The following is an 11,449-nucleotide window of genomic DNA, read 5'->3' on the forward strand; positions in this document are numbered from 1 at the left end:
AGACACTATTATAAATGTACCTTACAGCACTTTTAAGGCAATAAGGGTTAATATAATAGGTCTTGTGAGAATTTCCTCCTATGATCCTAACACAGGGGGCTTCAGTATATTGCTGCGGTTATATACCAGCTTACTGGTTCAGCTTCTACAAACAAGAGACTCAAAGAAACCAAAACAATCTATGTACCATGGAACATTGCCCCAGATACCAGCCGGAAAGGTGATAGAAGTACACACACGCCTGAGCAGCGAAGTGAAACCAAGATGGGCAGAATTTCTGCCAGGTGCTACTAAAAACAAGGAACCAAGTAAAAACTGTTCCTCATTTACACTCAGCGACACTGACTACCCCCCCAAAATGCTCCTGTTCACCCCAAAGTCGTTGTTTTCTATCACATGCAATATAGGAAATAACAGAATAGTGCTGAAAGTGCAGCAGAGAACAATACCAGGAAGAGGAAACCGGCCGCAGAACCAGATATCACGTTGCAGTGCTGTTAAACAGGGTGGCCGGCTTCTGCCCCCAGATAATCCGGTTCTGCTATCAGCACGTGGAATATGGCTGCAGACCACCAATAAACTCTGAATGTCACAGCGGCAGCTACGCAGGTTTCTATGGACAGAAAAATGTAATATGAAAATTACGGTCACTGCAGCCCACGTACTAATAATCAGTATTCCTCAGGTTACAGTTTTGCTTAGAAATATTTAAAAGTACAGTATTTGCTGGCGTATAAGACTACTTTTTTGCCCTGAAAAAAATGCCTCCAAGTGGGGGGGTCGTCTTATACGCCGGGTGCACTTCAGTTGGGATAGACATAGCTGCCATAGTGGCCTTCCGATACTCGCCTGGTGCCCATAGTGGCCTCCCGATGCCCGCCCACCTCATTCTACATACCATCCAGTATTGCGCGGTACCCAGTGCGGCCGCGGCGGGTCACTAGTGCCAATTACAGGGAGATGCAGGGACTGGCCGGAGGCGCTGCAGTCGCGTTGTGGCCGTACAATGGTGACAATGACAGGTACTGTAATGGCACTAATACTAATACTAATGGCACTCATGTGAAACCGGTAACAATAAATGCACACAGGGGTATACACTTTTATACATTTTACAACTTTCTCCTCGCCCCCTCCCCCCTTCTTATGCATACCTTGATAAATACTCCCTATCCAAATCTCTTATCAGGTCAAAATATACAGTATGTCACAAATCTGATGCTCTTTCACGTTTTAATTGGTGTGTGGAAGGGGGTAGTCTTATACGGCGAGTATATAACAAACTCTATATTTTGAGTGGAAATGTTGGGGGTAGTCTTATACGCCCAGTCGTCTTATACGCCGGCAAATACGGTACATATTTCAATTTTCATTTGCCAGGACACTTGTGTACACTTTATACCGGCTACCTGACCGCAACGGCTTCAACCAGTTCTCCAGCTGGTCTGGAAACTACAGGTGCCAGCATTCCCTATAGCTCACTAGCTACCATTGTGTGCTGGGATTTTTAGTTCCACCATTGCTCTCATGCCGACAATTCCGTACTAGCATTTGTAGTTCCCCCAACGGCTGGAGAACTGCATATTATCTATGTCAAACATCAACTATATTTCCTAAAGGTGCACTGTGCGGGTAATTCCAAGTTGATCGCAGCAGCAAATTTGTTAGCAGTTGGGCAAAACCATGTGCACTGCAGGTGGGGCAGATGTAACATTTGCAGAGAGAGTTAGATTTGGGTGGGTTATTTTGTTTCTGTGCAGGGAAAATACTGGCTGCTTTTTTTTTTACACTGCAATTTAGATTTCAGAATCTAACCCAAATCTAAAGGTGGCCATCCACTACTCAGACTTGTCTGAACTGCAGATAGCATCAGATTTCTCTTGAACTCTCACGGGAATTGGATCAGACCCTGGCTTTAATTTTAATTACATTCACTTCAGATATATCTGATGCGATATATATCATGTGCCAGATCGCATCAGATATATCTGATGCACACATGCTACATGCGATTGATCTGATGCTGCTGCTGCCGCTGTTCCCCCTCTTGGTGGGTGGGAGTGGCTAGGGAGATGCCAGTCAAGTGACGCTTCAGATGAATCTGATCAGATACATCTGAAGTAAAAAAAACAATCCGATGTGCACCTGTTTTCTTCAGATTCAGATAAATAGTTGGGGCAGCCTCAGAGATCTGTAGTTCAGATATATCTGACATGGGAGTGCGCATCGGATCGGAAGAGCCATCCGATGTGACACTTTTCTTCAGATATGTCGGTCAGATGTGTCGAAATCGAAGAAAACTGCCCAAATCGGACTAGTGGATGGGGGCCTTAACTCTCTCTGCACATGTTATATCTGCCCACCCTGCAGTGCACATGGGGGGTAATTCCAAGTTGATTGCAGCAGGAAATTTTTTAGCAGTTGGGCAAAACCATGTGATTTTGCCCAAGGGGGAGGGGGACGACGACAGATATAACATCTGCAGGGAGAGTTAGATTTGGGTGGGTTATTTTATTTCTGTGCAGGGTAAATACTGGCTGCTTTATTTTTACACTGCAAATTAGATTGCAGATTGAACACACCACACCCAAATCTAACTCTCTCTGCACATGTTATATCTGCCTCCCCTGCAGTGCACATGGTTTTGCCCAACTGCTAAAAAAATTCCTGCTGCGATCAACTTGGAATTACCCCCATGGTTTTGCCCAACTGCTAACAAATTTGCTGCTGCGATCAGGTCTGAATTAGGCCCTGAGTGTCTTAGTGGTGTGTGCAGGAGCTGAAACATATATTGCAAGGGTCACACCAACAAGCATCCATTCTACAGTACATCCTGTCCCCAGGCCGGAAAGATACATTCTGCTGGTTTGCAATGAACATTTTCCCAATGCACCAAGAAACTGGTTTCAGCTTAATAATACAGCTGTAGCGCTGGCCAAACATCATATAACACATAACAGCGCTGATCTGGCCAATGTGAGGAGTGACTAGTGCACCCTGGAATTAAGTTATTTTGATTGCATTCCCCAAAGCATTAATAGCTATTGCGATTACGCTAGGCTCAACAAACAGTGACGTTGCATTTTACAGAGCTTTGCAGCGTGCCAAGTCTCGGTGTACAAGGAATGACCTAACCTCAACGGTGCGTCATGCCTCACCAGTGAAAAAATTCCTAGTGAATAGACAGGCAGCTTCTACGGTGTGCAACCTTAGGCAGATTTTAATCTGTATGTAACACCTACATTGTGGCAGGTACCTATCAACAAGGAAAGAACTCTGTGATACATCTGGTTGACTAAACAGAAGGCTGAAGATATTTAAAAAATGCCTTAAGAAATGAGAGGACTGGGATGTGAAGCTGACAGCGAACTGTCATGTAAAGCTATGATTTGCTGCAAGTCGGGTGCTCTGTGACCTCTGTAAATATTTGGTCACCGACCAGGAGATTTTAAGATTATGTAATACGCTGACAAACGAGGTCACAGAGAAGTCCGACTAGTAACTCATTAACCCCCAATGTGCAACGGGGTTACAGGTCAGACAATATATCACAATAAAACTTCTTATAAAAGCAACATTCACACTATGAAAAAGCCATGGCTTGAGGTTTTCATGCCCGCACAGCGTACAAGAGATGAGGATTTGTCACGGTTTAAATAAACTTCATTTTTTTTTTTGTCAGTATATTCCCACAAATTGTGACATCCTAATTGCATAAACACAACACATGGCTCGGTGGTGTGGCTAGATCGCACAACCATACACGCTGGTCTCTTCCGCAGAGCACATGACAGTGCACAATGTCAAGTCCAAAGAGTAAAAAGCGGCAGATAAAGCTGAAGGAATCTTTGGCTTTCCGGTTACGACGCTGGGCTGTCAGCCTGCAGCAATCTCAGAGATGAACACGTAAGATACTGTCGAAGTCTTAACCCTGCAATCACATAGTAAGACACTGTTACAACTTAATTCCCAGTGGCAATTGGAGAAGCAGCGTACAACTGGTAGCAACGTGTTGCACCTCTGGTTGAGGGAATGGAGATTATATCCAAAAAGCACCAGGAGGTTGGCACAATCTTCTTGCAGCGTGTCAGAAGGCACGGTGTGATAATGAGCAGCAATTCCAGACAACGCCGGGGATCGAATTCCTGAGTAAACAACTTTGGTCACAGTTTGATTTTGGTCCCCAGAAAAGGAGGAAAAAAAAGTTACAAATTGGCACTTTACAGTCTGGCGTAAGACTGGCAAAGAGTGTGGTCTCTGATATCCCCCCAGCCGCCGTTCTTGGTGGGTGGCGGATTGCGCACTTCTTGTTGCCTGGCAGATACGGTGAGGGTTTTTGGGAAGAGGCGTCCGCTGAGCTCCCTCACTTTCCCACGCAGAGCTTGTGAAGCGGCGTCCATGTTTGGGCAGGGTCCAGTCTGCCCGCACATTCCTCCTTCCTCCGCTTTAGCTGGGAGGCTGAGTACCCGAGGCAGGCGGGCAGACAGCACCTTTAGGGGGTGAGCCAGGCAAGTGGCAGACACGTGCTGCAGGCTCCAGTCCCAATTGTAGTCGTCATAGGTGCAGAATTCTCCCAAGCAGCCCATCAGCTGGTAATATTGCTGTCTTGACATCACTATTGCAGTCCGATGCCTGGGGGCCACGAATCCGCTCACTTCCACGTGCTGCGGGTCTGATGAGGGCTCCGGCGCAGAAAGGCCACCAAGGCTGAGCAGGTGGCAACCCTCTTCTTGGCACTGTTTTTCCATGAGCCTCAGGACATGTAGCCAGTCTGGGAGTAGGTAGCTGCCCTCTTCCAGGAAGATAATATGGCCGCTGTGCCCACTCACCTCTCGCAGTTTCTCCCAGGTGAAGTGCAGTTTCCACCACCAGTGGTGCTTGTCTTGGGTAAAAGCAGCCTCCCTGTAATGCCCATGGCTGTCAGGGTACTGCGCGTTGGTACAGCCTTTCAGAATGGCAGATTCCTTCGGCATGTCCCGTGGACAGTCTGCAGGGTCACTCCCAGGAAACTCATCCGGATAGAAGTTCAGACTGTACGGGAAGTAGATTGGCAAGACTCGGCAAAAGTCTATAGACTGCATGGCTTCCGTGGCTTCTGGGCAAGGCCGCTCCATGCTCAACACCAGCAAAAGGCGTCCCGTAGCACCTGGTCCAGCGGCCTGTAGAGACTCCGCAAGCAGCCGCAGGCGGGAGCCACTTCCCCGCCCTCCGCGCACCTGGACCACCACCACCAGCTCTGGCCGACCCTGAAACCGCTCAGCATTGAACACCGGCTGGCGAAGGTTGTTGCGGTAAGCGGACAGTCTCTTCTGCAGGGGAGTGCCACGGGGAAGCTCAAAGCCGCTGGGATATTTAATCTCACCGGGTAGTGATGTCACATGTAAGGACCCCGATCCATCTGGACTGGAGGAGGTGAGCAGCAGCCAGGCGCAGAACCCCATGCCAAGCAGCAGCAGCAGGACGGCGATCTTCTTCTTGTGCAATGTTAGCCGCATGGTGAGTGGTGGGATTTACACGGAGGTGTAATAGAGCTTGATGCCCTCTGCCAATGTGTGTTTCACCTGAAATGCCACCCACCCCTTTGTCACACTACTGACTCCCCCTATTTACCTCTGCAGCTTACAGCCCCTTATACAGACCCCTATACAACCCTCACACGCTTATAAGTACTCTATACACAATACGATATAGATCCCTATATACCCTCTGTCACAGTACTGGACCACTATATACTACTGATATAGACCCCAATATAAACTACATACCACCTAACAGGTCTGTGTCTGCCCCTACATACCCTGACAACCCCTATATACCCCCTGACAGCACAGTATCTGCCCCTATATACCCCCTGACAGGTCAGTATCTGCCCCTATATACCCTGACAGGTCAGTATCTGCCCCTATATACCCCAGGACCGGTCAGTATCTGCCCCTATATAACCTGACAGCCCAGTATCTGTCCCCATATACCCCCTGACAGACCTGAATACCCCTATAGCCCAGTATCTACCACTAGATACCCCTGACAGCCCAGTATCTGCCCCCTATATACCCCCTGACAGCCTCCTTGCAAATCCGCACTATGAGCCACCACCCCCCTCAGTATCCCAGTGTGTATACCGTCAGTTAGCGTCACCCCCCGGCGGCTACAGGCTCTCACACACCGGCAGAGGCTCCGGGCTCCGCCAGGTCCCGCACACCTGAACTATCTGACCGGACTTCACCCGGCCATGGTGCACGTTACGTCACTGCCCACCGTCCAATAGGAGAACGCTGACGACGCTACCAGCAAGCCGCCCCGCCTAATGGGGAGTATCCGCCAGTAACTTTTGACCAATGGGGACGCGAGGCTGCGGCGGCCATCTTTGTCAAGGGCACATGCAAAGGAACTGGTTTGCAGTCTACTGTAGTGTATGCTTGCTATGGTGCTGGGTGAGTCAGTACTAGTAGTACAGGTGCATGATGGTGCATACCTTGCCTCAGTCTTGCAGGGCATTCATTCTAGCAAGAGCTTTGTACTTGTCATTTTGATTGTCGACATTTTGTACATGAGTATTGACATTTCGCCTGTGTCGACATTTTGAACGCTGACATAGGGGTATCAACATTTTACCCCTCCACATTTTCACTGTCAATATTGTGACTGCATCCCCTCTAGCAATAGTTACTTGATATACCACCCCTGTTAGCCGCAGTACTGTCACAGTTACATGTGTTATATACATTATGACATTGGTTAGCGCCAGGGGCGCCATAAGGTTTTTAGGTTGGGGGGAGCCAAGATATAATTTCATTTTGATGCCCCTAAATTCTTAATGTCGCACCCACGGGGGCAGCTGGAGTAAGCCTGAGGGGTCTTTGCTTCTGCTGATTTGGCCGCTGTATGCGAACGACACAATGCTGACACAGTGCTATGGCGCAGCTACGGGAACACATGCAGCCAATAGTGCTTCCCTTTACAGACAAGGTATCTGACTAGCGGCGGTAGAGGAGCAGGATGGGCACCCACATGCTGCCACTGCCAGGCGTTGTAGTTTGGTGTTGGCTTTAGGACAGGGCTGGCCAAATCAGTCCTCGAGATCTACCAACAGTTCACATTTTCCAGACCACCTAGCGGGTGCACAGGTGTAGTCATTGCTAATTAAGATGTGCTGCATTCATTCCTAACTGACAATTCTACAGATCTCCAGGAGGCCTGGAAAACATGAACTGTTCGTAGGTCTCGAGGACCGGTTTGGCCAGCCCTGGCTTAGGAGCTTATTGCTGTGATGCAGCAAGCCCCGATCTAGGACTACAGAAACCATCATGCAATGCAAAGCCGGCTACTTTCCTAACATTATCAAACCGGAGCAATGTTCAAAAATGTGTATTTTTTAAATCTTATTTATCTGGGTTATATGCACATCTTTAATTATCGGCCCTGTGATACCAGTATTTAGCGCTTCACATCGTTTAGAATCTGTTAGTAGGGGACTGACTATCCCGACCTTTAACAGCTGCCCCTGGTAATCACCTGATTTGAGTTACACTATCTTGTATATCTCTCTTTACGTAATAATAAGACCTGTGTGCTACGTCCGTCCCTGCATTGACTGTCGCCCCGCTACCCAGTACATTTACTGGCACCTCTCTCAAATGTGTGTGTGGGTGGAGCCCCCTTCCCCTGGATTCGGGCACTTATGCCATTGGTAGATACCAGTAACGTGAGGTACATAGGAGCCTTTGCAAACTTTTGCCTTGGGGGTCTACAATATATCTAGTTATGCCTCTTGGCCTACTCTCCCGGAACGGCCAGGAGGCTCCTAAAAATCGTATGGTGCTCCCTGCCAACCAGAAATAAAGGCAAGTCTTCTGGAACTTTCAAACCCAACCCCCCCTGTCCTTAATCCGCCCAATTACTATGGGACAGAGGGCGGGGCAATTACACAATCTGCCCTGAATTGCATCATCACAGCCTTGTCCCCTGCTTTACAATGTCATAACCTGGGAATTGTATAGCAGAGGTGCGGCTGCGATTAATCAATTGCACCTCCCCCCCGTCCCCCCTCCACACTGCCCACCTATACCGATGCCCACCAATCCTGTTGGGCTGCCGCCTCACGGCTGTTTGAAATCCCCACAGCCGCCCACAACAGAGCACAAGTGGGAGGTATCACTGACCTGGTTTTGGGAGTGTTGTGGACTCGGGGTTTCTTCCGGTGACCGGGAAGAGGAACCGCAACTGGGCCGCAGCAGAGATGGCCGAATGTAAGTTTTCCTCATGCAGGATCAGGTCGGCAGATCTGGACGCTGGACGCTGAAGGTCTCCTGAAAGACAGAACTTGAAAGGTGCTGGTGAATCACAGAAGAATACCAGGTGCTGGAGGCACAACTGCGCTAACGTGCACTGGGGCTTGGAGACACTGAAGTGTTTGTAGGCGCTGAAGTGCTTGGAGGCACTGAGGTGCAGGGAGGCGCTGAAGTGCTTGGAGGCGCTGAGGCGCTTGGAGACACTGAGGTGCTTGGAGGCACTGAGGTGCTTGGAGGCACCGAGGTGCTTGGAGGCGCTGAGGCGCGTGGAGACACTGAGGTGCTTCGAGGCGCTAAGGCGCTTGGAGGCACTGAGGTGCTTGAGGCACGGAGGTGCTTGGAGGCACGGAGGTGCTTGAGGCACGGAGGTGCTGGGAGGCACGGAGATGGTCGGAGGCACGGAGGTGCTGGGAGGCACGGAGATGCTCGGAGGCACGGAGATGCTCGGAGGCATGGAGATGCTCGGAGGCGCTGGGAGGCACGGAGATGCTCGGAGGCATGGAGATGCTCGGAGGCACGGAGGTGCTTGGAGGCACGGAAGTCTGGCGATCACCACTCCTGGGGAACTGATGATACTCAGGCACTGATGCAGTGCCTGGTGCCTGAATTTATACTTCCCACCACCAGCTGGTTGGTGGGAAGTGCCTGATGACGTCACCCGCCCAGACGCCGGGCTGAGCGACGGGGGCCGGGAGCCGCCAGCGAGGACGGCCGCAGAGAGGACCAGCGCGCCCGGAGAGGTAAGTAAGGGGCCCGGGGCGGCGGCGTGACAGTACCCCCTCCTCTAGGGGTGGCCCCTGGACACTTCCCAGGTTTCGTAGGGTGCTTGGCATGGAAGATCCGGATTAGTCGAGGAGCTGAGACCTCAGAAGCTCCTATCCAACTTCTCTCCTCAGGACCATAACTTTTCCATTCTACCAGATATTGCAGGTTCTTATGAAGATAACGAGAGTCCAGAATAGTTTTGATCTCGAAGTCTGTCCCAGTTTCAGTTTCTACCGAAGTGGGGCTTGAGGGCTTAGAATGAAAACGATTAAGGATGAGAGGACGAAGGAGAGAAACATGAAAGGCATTTGGTATGCGTAGATGGGAAGGTAATCCCAACTTGCAGACCACAGGATTCAGGATTTGTAGCACAGGGTATGGACCGATGAACCTTGGGGCGAACTTCATGGTGGGTACCTTTAGCCGGAGGTTACGTGTGGAGAGCCATACCCTGTCACCAACCTTGTATTGAGGAGCGACTCGCCGTTTCTTGTCCGCGAAGAACTTGTATCGGACAGAAACCTTTTTAAGACTAGCATGAACCTTACTCCAAATTTGTCTGAAGTGTAGTAGAGTGGAAGTCACAGCTGGAACCTCTCCTGTTGGAAGAATTGGTAATTCCGGAACTTGTGGGTGGAAGCCATAGTTGATGAAGAACGGATATTCGCCAGTGGAGGAATGAAATGAATGGTTATGTGCAAACTCTGCCCAAAGCAATAACTCTACCCAGTTGTCCTGTGAAGGGGATAGATACAGGCGGAGGAAAGTCTCCAAGTCTTGATTGACTCGTTCCGTTTGCCCATTAGTTTGGGAGTGATAAGCGGACGAAAACTTAAGTTTAATTTGTAAGGCCGAGCAGAGAGCTTTCCAAAACCTTGCGGTGAACTGTACCCCTCGATCAGAGACTATTTCTTGAGGCAACCCATGCAACCGAAAATGTTCTCGGACAAATATTAGAGCTAATTTAGGAGCTGTCGGCAGACCAGTCAATGGAACGAAATGCGCCATCTTCGAAAAACGGTCGACGATCACCCAGACAGTGTTGAAACCTTTGGAATAGGGCAAGTCGGTGACGAAGTCCACGGAAATGTGAGTCCACGGTTTCATAGGAATGGACAGAGGACGAAGTAACCCAGCAGGAGGTAGGCGGGGAGATTTATGCTGTGTACACTGTGGACAAGAATATACGTAATCCTGTACATCCTTCCTCATGGAGTCCCACCAGTAAGATCTTTGCAGAAACTTGTACATCTTCTGGGCGCCGGGATGACCGGAAAACTTGGAGATATGGGCCCACTGTAGTATCCTCGACCGGAATTTAGCTGGTACGGACATTCTTCCAGGGGGAGGACCTGGAGTAGTTGAGGCAGCGGAGACAGAAATTGGATTCAGAATTAAACTCCGCTCAAAAGAATCCTCTTCATCTGTGGGAGTTTGTGAACGGGACAGTGCATCCGCTTTAGTATTGAAAGTCCCGGCTCGGTACTTGATAACAAAAGAAAATCGAGTGAAGAAGAGTGCCCATCTAGCTTGGCGAGGATTCAAGCACTGTGCGGTTTTGATATACAACAAATTTTTGTGATCAGTGTAAATGGTAATCACATGTTTGGCCCCTTCTAAGAGATATCTCCACTCTTCCAAGGCAGATTTAATTGCCAAGAGTTCCTGGTCTCCAATAGTGTAATTTCGTTCAGCCGGAGAGAATTTACGAGAGTGAAAGCCACACGGATGTAATTTCTTATCTGAGGCGTACTGAGAGAGAACGGCCCCAACTCCGACCGAGGATGCGTCAACTTCTAGGAAGAAAGGTTCCTCGAAATTTGGTTGTTGGAGTACTGGAGCGGACATAAAAGCCGATTTCAAGTGGGAAAAGGCCTCTATGGCTTCGGGGGGCCACAAACCCGGTGTGGAACCCTTTCTCGTCAAGGCGGTAATGGGTGCAACAATGGTGGAGAAACTTCTAATGAACTTTCTATAATAGTTAGCAAAACCCAGGAATCTCTGTATTGCTTTCAAGGAGTGTGGCTGTGCCCAGTCCCAAATGGCGGAAAGTTTCTCCGGGTCCATGCGAAGCTCCATCCCCGAGATGATATAACCGAGGAACGGTATTGATGTTACTTCAAAGGTACACTTGGATATCTTGGCATAGAGATGATTCTCACGTAGACGGCGGAGTACCTCTTTGACCTGGAGGGTGAAAAGAATGGTTAAGGGAATTGGCGCTGAGAGAGTATGTGGAGAAGAATACTTATCTTAGATAACGTGATGACTTGGACCTATGGGTGTTTTTCTAATTCTTCTTTGATTTTCCTCCTTCAGTATTCTTCCAACGAGTTTTTCAATACGGAAAGAACATGAAAAAAATGGCTAGGGGTTAACCACTGATATGAGGG

The 11,449-nt window shown here is 49.2% G+C and overlaps 1 protein-coding gene across 1 annotated transcript; it reads right to left on the minus strand.

Annotated features, from left to right (window-relative positions):
* Positions 1-2,312: 2,312 nt before the first annotated feature.
* Positions 2,313-6,260, minus strand: LOC134910616 (alpha-1,6-mannosyl-glycoprotein 2-beta-N-acetylglucosaminyltransferase-like). Its single transcript, XM_063918870.1, has 2 exons — positions 4,019-6,260; positions 2,313-3,931 (listed from the first exon to the last, which is right to left on the minus strand). The coding sequence occupies exon 1, from the start codon at positions 5,493-5,495 to the stop codon at positions 4,221-4,223; it is 1,275 nt and encodes a 424-aa protein (XP_063774940.1). The 5' UTR covers positions 5,496-6,260; the 3' UTR covers positions 2,313-3,931; positions 4,019-4,220.
* Positions 6,261-11,449: the final 5,189 nt, after the last annotated feature.

The sequence above is a fragment of the Pseudophryne corroboree genome, chromosome 4 (assembly GCF_028390025.1).
Source record: "Pseudophryne corroboree isolate aPseCor3 chromosome 4, aPseCor3.hap2, whole genome shotgun sequence".
Lineage (NCBI taxonomy): Eukaryota > Metazoa > Chordata > Amphibia > Anura > Myobatrachidae > Pseudophryne > Pseudophryne corroboree.

Bases quoted from the DNA above. Each gene is read 5' to 3' on its own strand.
- LOC134910616 (XM_063918870.1), bottom strand. From the start codon at position 5,495: ATGCGGCTAACATTGCACAAGAAGAAGATCGCCGTCCTGCTGCTGCTG.